This window comes from Tyto alba, unplaced genomic scaffold (genome assembly GCF_018691265.1).
Source record: "Tyto alba isolate M040663 unplaced genomic scaffold, T.alba_DEE_v4.0 Super-Scaffold_23, whole genome shotgun sequence".
Taxonomy (NCBI): domain Eukaryota; kingdom Metazoa; phylum Chordata; class Aves; order Strigiformes; family Tytonidae; genus Tyto; species Tyto alba.
This window is the reverse complement of record NW_024881297.1, coordinates 6,255,682-6,274,391: the sequence shown is the minus strand read 5'-3', so window position 1 is coordinate 6,274,391 and position 18,710 is coordinate 6,255,682. Positions and strand designations below refer to the sequence as shown.

General features: G+C 37.5%; 1 protein-coding gene across 7 annotated transcripts in view; it reads left to right on the top strand.

Annotated features, from left to right (window-relative positions):
* MAPK10 (mitogen-activated protein kinase 10) overlaps nt 1–18,710 on the top strand; it is a 172,840-nt gene that overhangs the window by 64,799 nt on the left and 89,331 nt on the right. For 5 of the 7 annotated variants that reach the window (XM_042796704.1, XM_042796703.1, XM_042796705.1 and 2 more), the window contains one exon: nt 12,937–13,008. In XM_042796704.1, coding sequence (XP_042652638.1) covers nt 12,937–13,008 — 72 coding nt within the window. Of the gene's footprint in view, nt 1–12,936; nt 13,036–18,710 lie in introns of all 7 variants that reach the window. The other 2 variants (XM_042796707.1, XM_042796708.1) reach the window with 1 other exon arrangement.

Below are 18,710 nucleotides of genomic sequence, written 5' to 3'. Positions count from 1 at the left end.
TTTAGACTTGGAAGTACGTTTAGGAATTATTATTAACTACAGCTGGTTGAAGAAAATGTTAAAAGACTTTCTATTACAAAAAGCACTTTTAACAGAAACATTTGCTTGGGCGAGGAGGAAATTAAAGAAAATTGAACAAAGACTAAATATTTAAATTCATTTCTGTTTTCCTGTACTCTAAGGAATATCTTTTCTTAGGCTTTTCGGTTTGAAATATTGACTGTTAAGGTTTTCTTTCTAGTTTAGAAATATTTTTTAAAGTGTTGGATGTACTGCAGATTGGAAAATGCAGTTCCAATGGCCCTTTTAGTAGTATGGGAACTTGAGCATTCTAGAAAGAGTCGCAGTCCATTGGGTTTGAGACATTTGTCTGTTAGCGCTTCAGAAAAGTGTTCATATATTTTATATATATGTATTTTTCATATGTTTTTTATAATATTCATAACTGTTGAGAAGTCTCAAAGATAGGAACTAAGTAAGGGTAAAATTAGACAAGGTGCTGCTAGCTTCTGCCTAGTCTGGAAAAGATTTACACTTGTAGTTGAAGTGTAAAAGCACTAGGAGGAGAATCCAGAAACCCTTCATTTTGCTTGTCTGTTGCTCATTCAAATGGCAATTGCTTTCTTGTGGTATGTATCCCTTGCCTGCTGCAAGAAAAGAGCTAAGTGTAATAGTGATTTTTCTGAAATGACTGTTGGCCAGTAACAGAAAACGATCCGGTGTTGAGCATATTAAAACCCTCAAACCTTAATCTAAAACTCTGGAGCCCTGGCATTTGACCAAGTTCTACGTTTTTCATTCATGTTTACATTTCTAGTGTAGGAGAGTGAATGTCAGCGCTCCAGTGGAATTGTGTGCGGGCTGTGTTATGCTTTATGAGCACGGGCCTCCATTGAGGCAAATATGAAGCTGCTCTGACCCTGTGGAAGCTCTAGGAAGCATTTATGCCTTGGGCACACACTAAATTGCTGAGATTTTCCTAGAACAAAAAGGGCATGTGGGTTTATATCTCCCTTAAAAGAGCGTTCTTTTCTTTAGGTGATCGTGTGCATTCTGCACACATGTAATGGGTGTGATTATTATTACTGCTGTGTAATACTGGTATGGTGGCATGTGCGCATGAAGCTTTACAAGATGAGTGGTGTTCATACGCTCCAAGCTTGTAGTCTAACTAGGATGAGTGTTAGGCAAATGGGTTAATGATTTATAGCGAGTAGAATTAATCAAATGTGAAGGGCTGTATAAAATAAAGAGTATTTATATTGCTATTTTGTTGTGCGCCTAAATAAAGCTTGGCACTATGGGCATCAGAAGGTGTTCTAGCTGTGGGGAAGCTCAGGCAGCTGAATCACAGCTGAAGAAGAAGCCAAAAACATTGGAAGACCAAACTATGAATTGCAGCATTTTTGGAAAAATACTTAAGGTGCTAAATGGAAGAGCTTGAGAATTACTCTTGCACTTACATTAGGCAGTCAAAAGTAGAATAAGGTTGTGTTCTTGTATTTCTTCAATTCTTTAGTAACTCATGTAAAGTACTTGTTTATCCTGATCATGGCAATGTCTCACTTTGTGGTACCCCTCTCAGATCTTCCAGTCCAAACTCCTTCAAAGTTACACAGAAGTTTGTCACTTACGTTATTCTTTAGTCCTTCTCTCTCTTGTTTCCTGTCATTACTCACTGCAGAGTTCTGGTGACAAAGACTTTCTCAAGGATGCTCAGCTTGTTCTTGCTAGAATATACCATGTTTTATTAATGGCAGTGTTTTAGGGAGAGGAGAGAAATCCTCAGTCCATCTGGTATACCCAGCTAAATGAAACACATTCCTGAACTGTCCTTAGCCACCTTGGTTTACTGGATCAGACACCCATATTGGTTGCTGTTTACCCCTTTGGCTAGCTCTGAGGGGACCTGGGATACAAGAAAGAATACAGTTCTTGATGTCATTTCACATTTGAATTATATTCAGTACCTGTGAAAATCTTGATTTCATAGGAGGTGTTTGACATTGCATGTTCCCGTTGATTTTGAAAGCCTTTTATCCTTATCTGAACTCTCTGGTTCCTGATCAGAGTTAAGTATTTCTGTAAACTTTTGACAGCTACCTGAGAATAGGAGAGGCAAGCAGTTACCTGTTTTTCTAAAATATCTGCACTGTATCTCTGCTTCAATCCACTTAAAGCATTTCTCTATGACTGTGGGGGTGACCATGCTTTTAGATGGTGCTGTGTGTCTCTGCCTGGAAGAATCGATTCCGAATTGCTGTTTACCCATAACAGGGAGTCTTTCCCTACAGTCAGAAAGATGTATGAGCTAGTGTCTCTGTGTCTTGGTGATGATGAGGAGGGAGAAATTACAAAACAGCCTATTTTGCTTTTCATTTTCTCTTTTCCCAGATATTTTGTCTAGAAAACTCCCCAGTTTGCTTCTTTGGCTCATTTATTCTTAAGAAAGCACTAAGAGAAGCTCTTATTTGGTTAAAAGGAGCATGCTAAGAGGTCATCTTTGCCCTTACATCTTCAGCTTACTTAGCAGTGATGTGAAGAACAGTTTTTACATTGTTACAGGAATCTTGATATGTTGTCTTCCATTTCAGTACTGTAGAAACTTTCGTGTTGCTGTATTACTTCACCTCCATGAATCACTTTCCCTCTTCCTCTCATTTTGGTTGTTTTAACAAATGGCTTATGAAAAATTGCATTTAAGATTTTCCATTTTGAATGAATGACGCACTTATCTGAATAGATAGTGTCTAATGTAAAAGGTTAATCCCCGAGTCCATCAAAACATCGAGTCTTTTGCCACTCAATGAAGTAGGACTAAACATGTCTTTTCGCGCTCTCTCCATACTCTGTTGTGTATCTCCAAGGATGTGATGTGATGATCTGATGTGATGGAAACTCAGAGAGAGAGAGAGAGAGAGAACAATTTCATTTCTGAAAGTGAAATTTGGAAATGCAAGTAGAAAAATAGGTCTGCAATTGCAACTAGAAAACAACGTGATGGCCCATGAAAATGCAATGTCTTTCAAGCTGTAATGTTTTTATTTACTACAAAAACACACAACTACAGGAAAATATTTTGGAGCAGAGTTATCTTTTTTTGATGTTGCTATTTTAACTTCACCGGAGTTGTTCTGTGCCATTTGGCACAGGAAAATAGACTGAGTTTGGCACATGATTCCTGCTGGCCATTTCATACTTGGGGAAAAAAAACAAAGCGAGGGTTATTTTCATGAACAGTTCTGAGTGTGCTACAACCCAGCTCTCTGAAGTCCCTGCCCGCTGAAATAAACTGCTGGGCCCTCCGGGGGGGATCTGTGTTTTGTGGGGTAGTATTTGAAGTAAGGCAGCATCCCAGGCTAATGGAGACTGGCCATGGGATTTGAGGAAGTCCACACTCCCTCCCCATTATGTCTTGTCCCTGTTCCTTTATTTAATCTGTGACAGCCTATTAAAAATGGAAGAATCTTGAAACAGGGAGAGATTCTAAATACATCTCCTGAAATGTCAGAGGCTTGAAAAGGCTGCTGTAATACATGCAACAGAGATGCAAAGTTTCGGTTGCAGCAAAGCCAGAACATGGGAGTGCTCTGGCTCTCCTACTTCTCATGGTCTCTCACAGAAGATTCACAGGGAAGTATAATCTTATAGGACACGAATTGCCCAGGAGGCCTGAAATATGAGAACCTTAATTGAAGTCCTAAACCAGAACCTCTTATTTGATGTAACCATTAACTATTATAAACCTGGGTAGCCTTGCTTTTCACGTAAGGCTGATATTCCTCCATTAAATTCCTGGCCTTTGTGCACTTTCTGCAACAATAAATCAGTTCCTTGGTCTAAAAAGAAATGTACACGAAGAAGTGTTTCTACTTACCATCTTTGAGGTTCCCACCCTCTGACTTTATCAAAGTCACTTTGTTCCAATGCTACAAAACAAAGGAAAAAAAGTTACTTTCCTGTGACAGTTAACTTTTGCTTTTTAACACACTGTTCCTTGCTTTACTTGTATACAAGAACCCAACAGGAACATGACTTGGTTTTAATCACTCCTTACTTGCCCAGTCTAAGTTCACAAAACTGTTTTTTTTTGTTTTTTTTTTTCTGATGTGCTAGTTTATGGTCATCTGTATAACAGGTGACTGACAATAACCTTCATGATTCTGTACCTTTGCATTAATCAGCTATTGTATTTCTTGTTTTACTTATGGGAAGCACACAAATTATTGTAGCAACACTCCTCAGCAGCAATAGCTAGCTTTCTTCAAATAGTTCTCCTCTCAGTGTTTTGTTAGACCCTTAAACTTTAATTGTCTTTACTGGGTATATTATCATCATTATCATTATTATTATTGTTGTTGTTGTAGTTATTGTTGTTGTTATTATTATTATTATTATTATTATTCCTTGTAGCAATGGATAGTTTTATTTCTTTTTGTTTTATTTGTGGTCTAGCTGCTAAATACAGTAAGCTAAGTTTTTTTGCAAACTCAGTGTCAGGCATAAGTTGGGCATCAATTTTTGTGTAGTTAAGGGCTTGATTAATGTAATGGCTAAATCTGATGTAGTACTTAAGGAGAAATGCCTATTTGGAGAAGGGAAAATAAACCTACATGGGATTAGTAGAACATAGTGATTGTAGTATCAGTGTACACGTGCTACATCTAATGCCAAGGAAGCTGAAGAAGAAAACATTGTGTAGTTATGTGCATCAGCTTGTAGGCTGAAAATTTTCCTGTTTTAGTACTTTATTTAGCACAAAGCCAATTATCCTTTGGAAAACTTTTACCCAGCATTAACTACAGATAGATTAGAGCAAGGAAGCACCCACTTCTGCTGGGTTTGTACCCTGCCTAACTCTAAGGGAGCCTTGGTTTCTTTAGGCTTTCTGCACTAGCATGACATACATTTTAAACAGCAGCATCATAGGTAAATGGATATAGTCCAGCAGCAGACAAGCTGCTCTTTCCAGTCTCACATCACTTTAGATTTAATTATTGTTCATCAGAAGCACAGGGCCTCTTCTTACTCCATTAAGAATTTTTTCTCATATATTTAGATTTTAATCAACACAATTCAGAAAGTATCAAAATATTTTCTGTGTTTTCTTAAACAAGTTGCAACTGCCATTTGATATGAACAGTTTGCAATGATTTTGCAATAAATCCTGCTTGCATCCCTGAGGTGAGTAGTTCTGGTAGTGTTTTTGTATGGGAGTAGATAAAATTTACAAATATTAAAGCTTAGGAGGAGGAAAAGCTTTTCAGAAGGGAAGGAATCTGGATTTTAGTTGTTTGAGAAATAAGCTGTGTTGTAGCTACAGAATTTACAGTGTAATCGGCTCATGGCCACAGGCTTGTACTCCAGAACTAAGCCTCTTATGTTTTTTTAGAGTAATAGTATTTTTCATTGTGTAGCTACTGTATTAATACGTAAATACAAACCAAGGCATGGTTTGACTTTGCAAATAACTGAAGCAACTGTCTTTGCTTTGAGCAGGGATGTTGGATAATATATTTCCCATGGTCCCTTTGAGTGAGAGATTCTGTGATTCTGTTACTGAAAACCGTGAGGTGTAAATTGGCCGGCTCAGTACAGCAGCCAATTACACAGGTCTTTTAAAGTTATGATGATAAATATGGAAGTTTCAGTTGAGCAAGTTGTTCCATAGTCCTAAACAGCTTTTCATATCTCCATCACAGAAACTTTGATATAGGAAAGATGAGCACTGGTAGAGTGTAATATAATTTTTTATCAAATAAGTAAAAGCAGGGCTAAATATTCATTTGTTTGCATAATTTGTTCCTCTTAAGTCACCAAAACCATAGTTTTTTCCTCTAAATGGAATGAAACTATCATAGAAATTGCTGTTTACTCTACCATAGCGCTACAAAATTAAGGTACCCTGAAACAGGATTTATGTCTGGATCTAAGTGCCCTGGCCTTTTATATATTTCTTTGGAAGATAGTGTTTTGCTTTTGACTAGGATATTAATTCTTTTCACATGTACCTTTCATTAATGAGGTGGTTAATTTGTGTAACAGAGCAGCATATTAAGGATGAGATCCAATAACATACATTTCAACGTATTAGAAATTAAGTCCAAACTGTTACAGCTTACAATATATAATTTAGTAAAATTTCTTAAATTTATTGATGCTACTTGATGCAGATGGTAATTGAGTATTTTTCTCTATGTATTTTCTATAGAATATGTGTAATTTTCACCAGTCATACAGTATTAGGGCTGTCTGTGTTGAAGGCAAATTTAATTGAATTTGAATTAGGTTTGAAGGTTGTGCTCTGACTTGGGAGTGTACTAAAATTAGTTTTGATGTGACTCATTACATACCTTCAGTTTTACCACTGACATTTATCTAAGGAACAGCTTTTTATTGATTTTTAATATTTTTTTTTAATAGAGGAAAACAAATTTCTGAGAAGGCAGAACTTTTCATTCAACTGTGCTGAGATAGTTACTTCAATTTTGTTGTCATTTCTTTTTCTGGGAAGAAAAAAAAAATAAAGCGGATTAAAACCAAGTACCAGAATATAAAAAATGCAAGGGAAAAAAAATGGTAAAGGTTGTTATCTTGTGGTAGGCAAGTAGTAAGTGTTTTACTGTGCTCAGCTCTCTCTGGTTAGGTTTTCTTCATTTTTTATGAAGGTTGTGACAAGATCATCATATACTTTAATTAATCTGCTGCAGAATCTCATAGGAGCATATTTCTCTGATAGTGCCTGTTCATAAAAGTGAGTATTACTTAGGTATGTGATATCCTGGACTGTTATAGCTTGGGCATTTACACCAGGTATTGTTAAGTGTGGAAATCTGACTCATAATAATTGACTTGAGAATACACAGGAAGCTGGTAGCCAGACTTGGATCCCATTTGTTCCTGTCTTTTGCATGTGAGCTGCAATCATTAGGAAAACCTGCTTATCAGTCTCCTATCTTTTCAGTTTGTATGCTCTTTTTCCTTTCATATGTATTTCCTCCAAAAGCCTTTTCAATGCTATTCCTAAATTCTTTTTTTACCACTCTCTTTTCTCTTCCAGCAGTTCAATTTTAGAGCTGCTGCATGATTCTTGTCAGTTTTCATATGCCGGCACTTCTCATCCCAGTGGAACATGATCTGTTTCTGCTGGGATTCAACCTTAATAATTAGCTTGTTCACGCCGTTGCTTTCCCCAGTTATTCCAAGAATAATTAAAATGAGAGTATAGACACAACAGGAAAACACTCTTTCTCAGTGAAGCACTCTCCTTGTCTATTATTAATCTACTTGCAACTTTCAGTTCATATTTATCCTCTGTCAGGTCTAGAAGCTTCTTGCCAAGCAGTGGGTGTCATTGAAGCTCATATTGAAAATACCCTGTTGTTGCAGTTCTCTAAATTAGATATGAAAAAAAATTAAGTTCTATAAAAAATACTGATAAGCCTGAAGGTCTGGTCTTTGAAGACCAATTTGATAGGATATTTGGACATATGTATTCCAATCATAACTGGCAGCTATTACAGGAAAAATACGGGCAAATTGCAGTCCTTATTTCTTGATCCAGCATGTTAAAGAAGACAGTTGATGTATGAAATTCCATTGGGGTCTGTGGATCAGAAATTACCATTCTCTCCCAGTACACTTTTTCATGCTATGTGACTTTGGTTGGGTCTTCATTATTTCATATATTCAGGATACAAAGATGCTAAATGGAAAGATGCAATATATTGACAATATTCTGTAACTTCTTTATTGTTCTCCTTGTTGTCTATACAGAGCAGAATAGCCAAATTTCAGTCAAGGAAAAATAGTTATTGAAGTGAGAGCATTACTCAAAGCTTCAGAGAACTGATAAGCTACTGTGATGAGAGTATATCTTTTCAGATGAAGGAGAGAGGAATTCCAGTACTGGAAATGCATGAAGTTATTCAAACACATTTTCAAAACAGGAAGCATTAATAATTCATAAATGTTAATTTTTGAACATTGGTGTATTTTTCAAGGCTTTTAAATGACAGCTGAATTGATAAATTGCCCCCCCCTCACTGAAATAGGACAGGAATTTTTTTAAATTTAAATAACTTTAAATGATTGTGCTATTTCATTAATTTTTTTTGTGCTCTGAATCTTTCTGTTCATGAATGAAATGTAATGAGGCAGCAATAAATACTTTAATTAGTCTTTTGTAGCACAAGTGTAGAACTACATGCCTGTGAAGATAGGGAGCACATTCACTGTACCTGTTGTGCACGTGATTGATTCGGATGGTAGTATCTAACAAGCGGAAATGCTGGATTTAGCTCTTGATATGAATATATATAGTTTCCCCATATTATTGAGATTATCACGCTTATTGGAACCAGGAATAGTTTATAGCATATTACTGCGGGATGTCTTGTGATTCTGTTAAAAACTTCCAGTTTGTAGCCATTCTGTGACAGATTGAAATGCAGTGATATTTTAGATACAAGTAGTTCTGTCTATGATATCTTCAGTTGCCGTTTGATTTCTATTTAAATTAGAACTTGTACTTTTTAATATTTTGGTTTTCACACAGGGTCATTTTTTAAATTAGGATTTGAAGTATTTATTTCCAATTCCTTTTGTTGTAGGACATGTAAATACTCTCAGAGTGCAGCCTCAGGAGTGTGGGGGGTGGCGGCGAGAACAGCATCAGGGCTAGTTTGGGACTTGATTGATCTCAGCTGCAGCAACACTGGTTTAAATACATGTCAAACAGCTGCAGCAGCTTTTCTCATCACGAACCTTGTTTCAACCCTGGATCAGTGTTTTTGACATGGATGGTTTTGCTGTGGGGTGAGGTGAAGAGTCCTGCCTGTCTAGGCTGTGATGAAGAAAGCAGTATTGCAGCAGGGCAGCTGGTTCCTTCGTCTCTCTGAATTAAAAAGTTATATGGAACTCCCCAGAGGCTCCACATTTGCCTTCTGAATTGTCACCGAAAAAGCTTTAAATATGCTTTGATGGGCCAAGGCAGTATCCACTGAGCATGAGGGATTTGCCTGTTGATTAGGAGACATAGTGATGAGAAACCATCATGGAGATATTTTCTGAAAAGAAAGCGACTGTGATGCTTTCTCCAGACAAGAGAGCTTGTTAAGTGTCAGCTGGAGAAGCAGCTTAGAGGCAACAAGATTGGTGCAAGTGCTGAAACTCCTCTCAAACCAGTACAGCAACAGTTCAGGCCCCTCAGGCTCAAAGTTTACATCTGTTGGGCCTAAGAAAAACACAGGCTCTCCTCATGATCCAGAAGCCAATTATGTGAACAACAGTGCAGTCTGGGAAGGAAAACAAGGCTCCCTAGGCCAAGAGACTGGTTGCCAAATTGCCCAGACATCATATAGCTTTCAGGGTGAGGAAGGAATTCAAGGACAGAAAGATTTACTGCGGAGGCTATATTTGAGAACTACAGATATTATTGGTTTCCTAGTCTGCTTTGTCTACTGTCATGCGGTTTCGTCTCTGCTCTCAGTAATTATACTAATAGCATTGATTTAATCCTTTCAGTCTTCAAAGAACTGTTTGAGTAATAATGAGATAATCTTTCTGACCGCTGGAGAGAAAGATAAACATTATTAAAAATAAACGGTCCTTCTCCAGAAAAGAGAGTTTTGGTAGCAGTGCTAAGGGGAAGTTCATGCCTGAAATTGGCACATGTCATTAGCCCACATTCTGTTTGGAAAAATAGCTGCTGGTAGGGGAGGAGTAGTGGAGTGAAGAAGAGGAGGATGGTGAAGCAGCAAGCCAACTAGATACCAAGCCTCAGTGGTATCTTCACAGTCTCGGGCAGCATTTCAGTTGGGGGCTGTGCCACTGGACAGCTCAGAGGATTTTCAGGGTTTTCTTACTCTTGTTTTCATGTCTACTTTCCTCCTATTTTAGTGCCTCCTAGTTTTGTCTTGCCTGAAAGTAGATCATGTATTTGCTGATGAGACTGGTATGTTTTTATGGGTTCTGGCATATGGATGCCTTGATCCTGATGAAAATTTGAGATCCAGTTGTGGTGTTGGTGTTTCATAGACAAGACTTCTCCCTGTGATGCTACTGTGATCTCTGGCTTCCCAGTTGGATTCCAGCCTAGGTTATTACAAGGTGTTTGTTGTATCAGCACTGTTCCATCCTCCCAGTTTTTCCCACCCTGGGTGATTTTGCTCAAGGTTGAAAAGATAAAGCATCAGAAGTAGGGTAAAGAAATATTGGATGTTTATGCTCTCACGTAAAGCTCAGATCCCTAGTGAGTGAAGCCGTTTGTCACTAGCTTCTTCTTCTATAACTCCTTTATGTTGTGACACAATTATCTCAGCATCAAGCCAGATCTTTATTCGCTCTGCACTGATACCTCTTCAGTGTCTTTAGTGATGTGGTGTCAGCTAGCACCAGAGGAGGTTTTATCAAGGGTATTTATACAGTTGAGTGTAAATGTATTTTCTGCATGAAGAAATTAGAAGTTACATACATGTGTGATTACTTACAGGGCAATGAAGAGAATCTCATATTAATTCAGTATACAAAGATGTGCACTATGTAAAGCATGAACTCAAGGCTGCTTTGCCCTGGGTATACAGTCATACAGACCTCTGTGCTGCAGAAGGGTATTCTCATTCCTGGTGTACAATTAGAGGATCTCAGCTCTCTAGTGATTCATTTGATATATCTCATGTACAGAGGAATAGGAGTATTGATCTAGGCCATTAAAAAATATTATACTTCTGTTATTTTATAAGCAGTAACTGCATGCAAGGACAACACAATAAATTGTAAAATGTATTCCAGTTCATAAAATTCACCAGCCTATTGCTCTGCCCGGGGTGACTATTAACAGTTACAGTCACTCCTGTGGAAAGCTGAGGAGCTGTGTATGACTAGTAATGCATATGTAATACAAAGTATGTTGTCTCAGTAGACCCTTGCAGCAAATTCAGTGAGGAACCCAATTTCTCCAATTCCCTTCCCTTCCTTTATTCACTTTCCACTATTAGACTGTCCTGAATGTGGTATGTTATGACTAATGACATTTCAGTCATTGATTATTATAGCAATATAATCTAGCCAATAAGATTTCGTAGTGTATATATCTGCAGCATGAGAGTGTAATTATCTGCTGGCTTTCCAGAAATCACTGGCAATATGACTAATGTTAAAAGCTTTTTTAATATCTTTCCTTCTTCTCCGTTTAATATAAGCCCTCTGTGGAATGTGAGGCTCTGGTAATGACTCACTGGGCAATGAGGCAGCAATCTCAGACACTGTAATGTGATGCAGAAAAGGTCATATGCTTGCTTTCATAATAGGATTATTCATTCATTCATTAAAAATTAAACACATGTGGGAGCACGTGATGCATTCAAGTTGGCAAGTATTGGTGAATACTTTCTTGTAGTTTCTTAAGTCCTGATTGGTTCGTGTGAGATAGAAGTTACTCCAAATTAAGTCTTGTCTTATTTAGTTGCATTTACACCTGAGGGTAGTCAATTGTTGCTGTTGAAGACAAGTGCTGTAAGAAGGCACACAGTGTTTCAGAATCATAGCTATATCTTAATGTAGTGATGGTTGAATTTTGGGGGTTTTTAAGTCTTTGCAATGAACTCCTATTTAAAAGAAAAACATTAAGTTCTATATTATGTATCTTTTTTTACCTAAAAGTTGCTGGGTTTTTAATGGTACTGTTAAAAGTTTGGGTTTTTTTTTGAAGTGGAGTCATGCAGAAAAATCAATGTGTTCCAAAGTCTTGTGACATAGGTACCTATTTCAGCCCAATAGCATTACTGTGGGGTTTTTTTTTAATTGATATCTCATGCTAGAATGCAGCTAGGAAAGTCCTGGTTGGTCAGAGCCAAATGTGGTAGTATGGAATTAAGTTAAAACAGCTGTAATAGGGTACACAGGGAGGCCTGTTTAGTCCAGTGTACGGCTCCCTTGGCCAGTATCAGATGCCTGTGAAAGAATCTAAAAATAGAGTGAGCATATAGTGGCAGACACTGACTCAGGATTGTCTTGAGTCAGAGGTGATATTTGTGAGGCTAATAGCCTTCAGCAGATTCTTTCTTATGTGAATTTGCCTAATCAGACTAGGATTTACATTGGATTCTGACATCTACAGCAATGCGAAGGCAGGGAGTTTCACAGTCTGATGAAGAATTCTCTGCTATTGCTGGTTCTGAATCTGAAGTTTGATAATTTAATTGGATGCCACATGCTTATTTTCTTAAAAACAAACAAACAAACAAACAAACAAAAAAAAACAACATGGAGGAGTGTTTTCCTTTTCATTTTTCAGTATGCCACCCATTCATGAATCTCCAGCATATCTCCACTCAGACAGCTCTTTTCTAGGCTAAAAAAATTCTCAATCTGTGCAGTCGTTTCATGCAAGGAACCCGTATGTGCTTTGGACCCTTCTTACCGCCCATTTCTGTAACTTTTATATTTGTAAAATGTTAAGATGAGAAACAGAACTACATGCAATATTCACAGAGTGGTTGGGCCATGAATTTAGACAAGGATGTAATTAGTCTTTCCATTTCTATACCTTTCCTAATAATTGTCAATTTAGGAAGTGTTTTTTTCCTCCCCATAATAACTGTCTCCCATTCCTACATTGTTTAGAACGTTATTGACCTGATTGCTATTTTTGTTCATGTAGGAATATACAAGTGACATGATAAACTTTGAGGTAATGGCATCAATTACTGTAGAATTTTACAGATGTAACCAAGTCATATTTGAGGCCATAACCTTGACAAACATCAGAAAGAATTTAGAGCCTCTTTACTGTTCATTGTTCTAACTGATTTCTGTTGTTCACAATCTGGGTAGCAACTCAGGTTGGTTTTATAATCCAAATGTAGATAGAGCTGCATTGTACTTACACATCAGTAGACATAAAAGATTTCTATGTTTACTGTTCTTTAATTGCAGGTATTTATGAGCCGCCATTTCTTGTATTATTGTGGTGAACCTACTCTGGATGTGAAGATTGCCTTTTGTCAGGTGTGTGTTCCTTACAGGTAAAACAAGGTACAGTATATACTTCATTTTTGCAGTTTATGCCATAATAAAAGAAAAAATAGAAGGGAATTTCAGCAGCTTACTGCAAGTAACTGGTTATTATAATGAGAGTAAATATAAAAATTAGAAGAATGCATCACAAAAATTACTTTTCTTTTTATTTTGAAGTTTGCTCTTAACGATTTTTAATATTTTTATTTTTATTTTTAAATTTTTAATTTTGTTTTGCTAAAATGTCAGTTAATGTTCTGAGACATTTTTCTTAGGTAAAAATAATAGAGTTTGCAAACAGAAAAAATGTTGACTGTACTTCCCATAAACTTAATGATGAATCAAACAACATAACTGTATGTACACAGATGCTTTCACAGAAATATGTAAATTAAAACTATTTTATTTTAGCCTCTTGAGCCTTAGCCTCTGAGACAGAGCCTTTTACATTGTAGACTGTGACTACAACTTTCTGTCCCTTAGTCTACCTTTACTAGAAGTGAAGGGAGGGTAATTAGAATTGTGGGGTTTGTTTTGTCTCCGGTTGAACACCATGTGCTGTGCAGGTTCTGGAGTCATGAGAGTGCACTATAGCCGATTATGTATTTCTGAATTACTCTTGAAATTGTTTGGTCACAACACTTGGAAGTCTACAAGCCTGAAACTAAATTTTTGATACAAAGAAAAAAAGTGTATTGATTTGTCCAGTTTTTGGTTCTCTTGGTTAGGTTATTCAACATATATATATGAGTCACAAATCTGTGTGTGTGTTTTTCCATCATGAATGAAAGATGACATTTTTGTTCACTTCTGAAGAGTTGCGTTGGAATTCTGCCTCTTCATAGTTTTTTTTTGTGAGACAGGACACCAGTAATCTAACCAACTGGAGAGAAACTAGAAACATTCTTCATTTTTTGAGGGGTGAGAACAATGCTGCATTCTTAGAAATGGAATTATGGCAAACACTGGTTTTTTCCCTTTGTATTACTTATGGGGTCCTAGTAAGTGAAAGTACTATCCTAAAAAAGAAAGGGCTATTGCTTGCATGTAAGCATTTAACACAAAACTGACACATGTTGGACAGTTTGTTTTGTGCTTTTTGAGTCAGGATTACTAAATGTTTGTTCTGCTAAGAAGGTTGACTCTGCACTTAGTAAGCTCTAGGGTGGATCTTGGCTATTCAGTTTGTTAATCTGTTTAACTGTCTTCTCTGTTCTTTTTTATCTCCTGTTCTTCAAGTGTATATGTTTATCTGACTGGCTTAATTCTTCCACTGTTTTTGAGAGAAGAAAGGATTTTGTCAAACACAGTATTTTTATAATTTTTTGACAGAGTTCACTTTCAAAAAAAAAAAAAAATTAAAAATTTTGCAAATATTGCAAGAAAGTTTTTTTTCCTCTGATTGTACAAAAATAATGTCATTGGTGGAAAAGTTACTTTCACTGTTGCATAATACAGGTTTTTTGCATAGCTCTGCTTGGCAACTTGCTTGTCCCTTTTACTTAGACCAAAGCAGAGCTGTACAGAAACATTTCCATTTCACATATGCAAAGGAAAGGTACTCTTTAATCACTTCCTTTGATGTTCAGTGCCCATTTAGTCTTGGCATCAGTCAGTGTTTCACCATGTATAGCCAATGCTTTCTGTCACTTGAGTCCAGGTTCTTGATTTAGTGGAAACATGCCACTGTTATTATTTCTTTGCTGTTACCCTAACAAAAGGTGTTCAGGAGCATATACAGAACCAAACATATTTACAATGCTTTTGTTGATGTATGATGAAATCAACAGCGTTTTGGATTAATTTTTATCACTGAATGAAACTGATTCATGTTTAATGCCTACAGCACGTACCCAAAGAGGAATCATTCAACAAATACATAAAAGAGATACTATCCTGACATTGCAGGAAACAGGATTCTATCCTTTGAGCACTTATCTCACAAATACCATTTCAAGGTCTTCAGATTTTCAATTTTATTCTCTTGAGGATAAAAGATGGTTCAGGCTTCATGTTCATTTATTCTCTCCATAAAGATAGGCCCCGATCCAAATAACAGTTAAACGCATAGTTAGCATTAAGTACAAGAACAGGCTCTAAATTAAGTCTCCCATTGCATTAAGACCTTAGTTGTCATGGATGCTGTTCATTTGTATTGCATAGGGCGAGATGTGGGTTCTATCTGTATCCTGGTAATACTTGGTCCAAACATCCAGATCTTTGTTTAGAGACTATTTAACAGTCTCCAGGTAGCGATATTGTTTATTCTATGCTTATTTATAAAGCTAGTGTGGAAATCAAATGCCCTGTGGTTTACTAGTTACTCTGCTCTAAGCGTAAAGTTTGTTTGTACCTTTGGGAAACTTCTATCTGCTGAATAAGTAAATATAAGAGGTTCAGGAACTACAGTTAACAAAAGATGACAATGTGACAGCAAAATGGTTATCATCAGCAAAAGGTAGATACTACCACGCAAATCTTGAGGTGTCTACAAGTAACAAGGATCCCAGCAGTATCTAGACAGGAGACCACAAAAATGTAGTTTCCAGTGAACATAATTCAACTCAATTTTTTCATGTGCTTCAACACAAAGATTATTTCTGCTATATAAGCATGCAATAGAGATCAGAAAAAATCAATGTGGTATAGTTCAATCCTGCCCTGTTGACCTGTTAAGATGAGAGCCTCTAGTGATGATGTACTAAAATATACAATTTATCAAATGGACCATTGTGATTTTGTGATTTGTGTTTACCGCATAAAAGTCCTGCTCCCATTTGGAGTTTGTGCATCACTGTGGACTTTCTACAAAATACAGAGTTGTGCTGAAGTGTGTTTTATAAAAAAGATACAATATTGAGGAGTGCTCCAATGATTGTTAGTACTGTGGACGTATTTTTCTTGTAATAAATATTTTGTGGTGATTTCTATCTCATGGCCTAAAGTCATAGTGCTACAAAAGAAAGTGACATATACCTAATTATATGCTACTCCTCTTGACGCAAAGCTTATGTCATTGATTATACTAGTATTATATGATTAAATACTAATTCAGCAGAAATAGAATCTTAAGGATTTCCAACTTATAGAAAAAGAAAAACCCCTCCTGAGAAATACTCAGTAACAAAAGTAGGGTAAGTATGCCCTCCCACCACCCTGTTTGCAATATAAAAATATCTAAGTCTGGCATTACTGTACATTGCTAGACAAATCATGTGTGAAACAACCATCTTTTTTTAAAGGCTGAGGAAAAGGACATCTGTTTTTCTATTGTAATAGAAAGGTAGGACAAGGAGATTTCCTTTTTAGGCTTATAGAATTTCATTAGACTTTCATAAGGCTGATAGCACCAACCAGTTTTGTCTGTAGGACTCTACACATTCTTATTGAAGTACAGCATCATGTAGAGTAGTATATTCTGAGTAGAATAGGGCACTAAAGTTTAAGTGCTGAAAAATAGCTAACAATTTCTAAAGGATACTGACTGCTTCATCCAAGTTTTTCTTAATTCTTTTTTTGTTTGTTTGTTTGTTTGTTTTTAATCAACAACAAGATGTGTATAGCCTGTCAGAATTCTCAAATTTTCTTAACTGTAGATGCACAGGATGCCTTTATTTAGAAAAAAACTGTATGATTTTTTTTTTTTACTTGAAGCAGAAGTCCTGAATTTTTTTGTCTTTGGAAAATACATCTTTATAATTAGAATTAGTATGTCACAGCATTTCCATAGTGCTGCAACAATTAATTTTCTTAACGGAAAAGCAAGACATGGGGTTACTGAGATGAGATATTGGGGACCTGGCTATGCACGTTAAGAAAACGTTTAATGCGAATCAGGAATGTAAATACATATGCTAATTCTTTGGTGCAGCAGCATCACTTTATGGCCTATTGTATTAGTTTGAGTCTGGTCAGCAGCCAAACACCACACAGCCACTCTCTCCCCCTTCTCTTCTGGCAATGAGAAGAGACAGATGATCCAGGCTTGGGGTTAGAGATAGGACTGGGAGGAGTAGGTCACCCAATATGGTCACGAGCAAAAGGCAGACTTGTTAGGGGAAGAAAAAAGGACAAACATTTATTACAGACACTAACAGCACTTAACAGAGTAGGACAGTGAGAAGCATTGCCACATCTTGAGAACAGCTTCCCCCCACCCCTCCCTTCCTCCTGGGCTCAGCTCTGCTCCCGATATCTCTACCTCCTCCCCCAGTGGCTCAGGGGCAGGGAATGGGGGGTGCAGTCAGTGCTGCTGCTTCTATCTTTGGTGGGGGGAGCTTCTGGAACTTATTCCCTCTGCTCCATCGTGGTCCCCCTCTCACAGTAGACAGTCCTCCACAAACTTTCTCTGACATGAGTCCCTCCCACAGGCCACAGAGTTTCCTTACACTGCTCCAACTGGAGTCCCTCCCACGGCTGCAGCCCTTCCCGAGCTGCTTCGGCGTGGGACACCCCCGCATGCTGCAATCCTCCCAGCACTGAATTACAGCAGCGGGGCTACCTTTTCCCACAAGACACTGGCCTTCTTCGGGCACAGCACCTTGATCAACCAGGCATAAGACACAGGCCATAAATCAGTGTCTGTTCCACTGTAGATTTCCATGGGTGGCAGGGGAAGCTGCCCTGCCGTCTCCCCACAGGATACAGGGGGGTCTCTGCTCCGGCACACCTCCCCCCTCCTTTCTTCCTCTGTTCCTCCACTGACCTTGGTGTTCACGCAGCTGCAGCAACTCCTCCTCACAAGTCCGACTCCTCCTCACCACGTCCCTTCTTAAATACGTTATCGCAGAGGCGCATCCGATTGGCTCAGTTTTGGTGCAGCGGTGGAGTTGACTTGGAGCTGGGGGAGCTTCGAGAAGCTTCTCACAGGGGGCCACCCCTATAGCCCCCTCCCCTGCCACCAAAAATCCCCACCACTCACTCAAACCCAGGACACCCATTTTAAACAATTTCATGTCCCAGAAAAAGTATGTCAGTGTTTTTGCATACTGACATTGGAATTGATGCTGTACTGAAGCCACTGAATGAAAACCTTAGAATTAAATTTCAGCTTGCATGTTGAGGGTATTTTTGGAAACTTCTACTCAATTTGTGCTTTTCTGAAAACCCAAACCAAAATTATTTAAAAGGCTTTAATTTATCTCTAGACATCTTGTTTCCCCTGTATTCTGCTAACTTGCTCTATTTCCACAGTCATGCTTACCTGTCTTGAACAAAACATGTATAGACTTCCTAGATGCAATATTGCATCAATGACAGTTTCAAAATCACATGATTTTATAAAACTTTTAATTTTACATGCAGAAAAGACCAGCTTAATTGCATAGCTCTCCATTGATTGTTGATTCATCTGGTTTGCTTTTAAATTTTATCCTAACTTTGGTAAACCACTTTAATCCCAACTAATGCTTTAATCAGATTGGATGGAGTTACTACTTCGACCATTAAAGGAGCTGTCTTGATGTGGAATATCCTATAATTATGCCTTCTATCCAATGGGAGTTTAACTGGTATTCGTAAGCCGTCAACAAACAGTGACCTATATCTGAGATTTCTAGGACTGAAATGATACTTCACAGCATCAAGAGCTGTCTATTTATAGTAAAAGGTGTGATTAAATTATTCAGATCCTTATAGTCTTTATTTATAAAAAGGGGAATCTTTTCATTAGCTATTGCCTTCACAGCGAATAC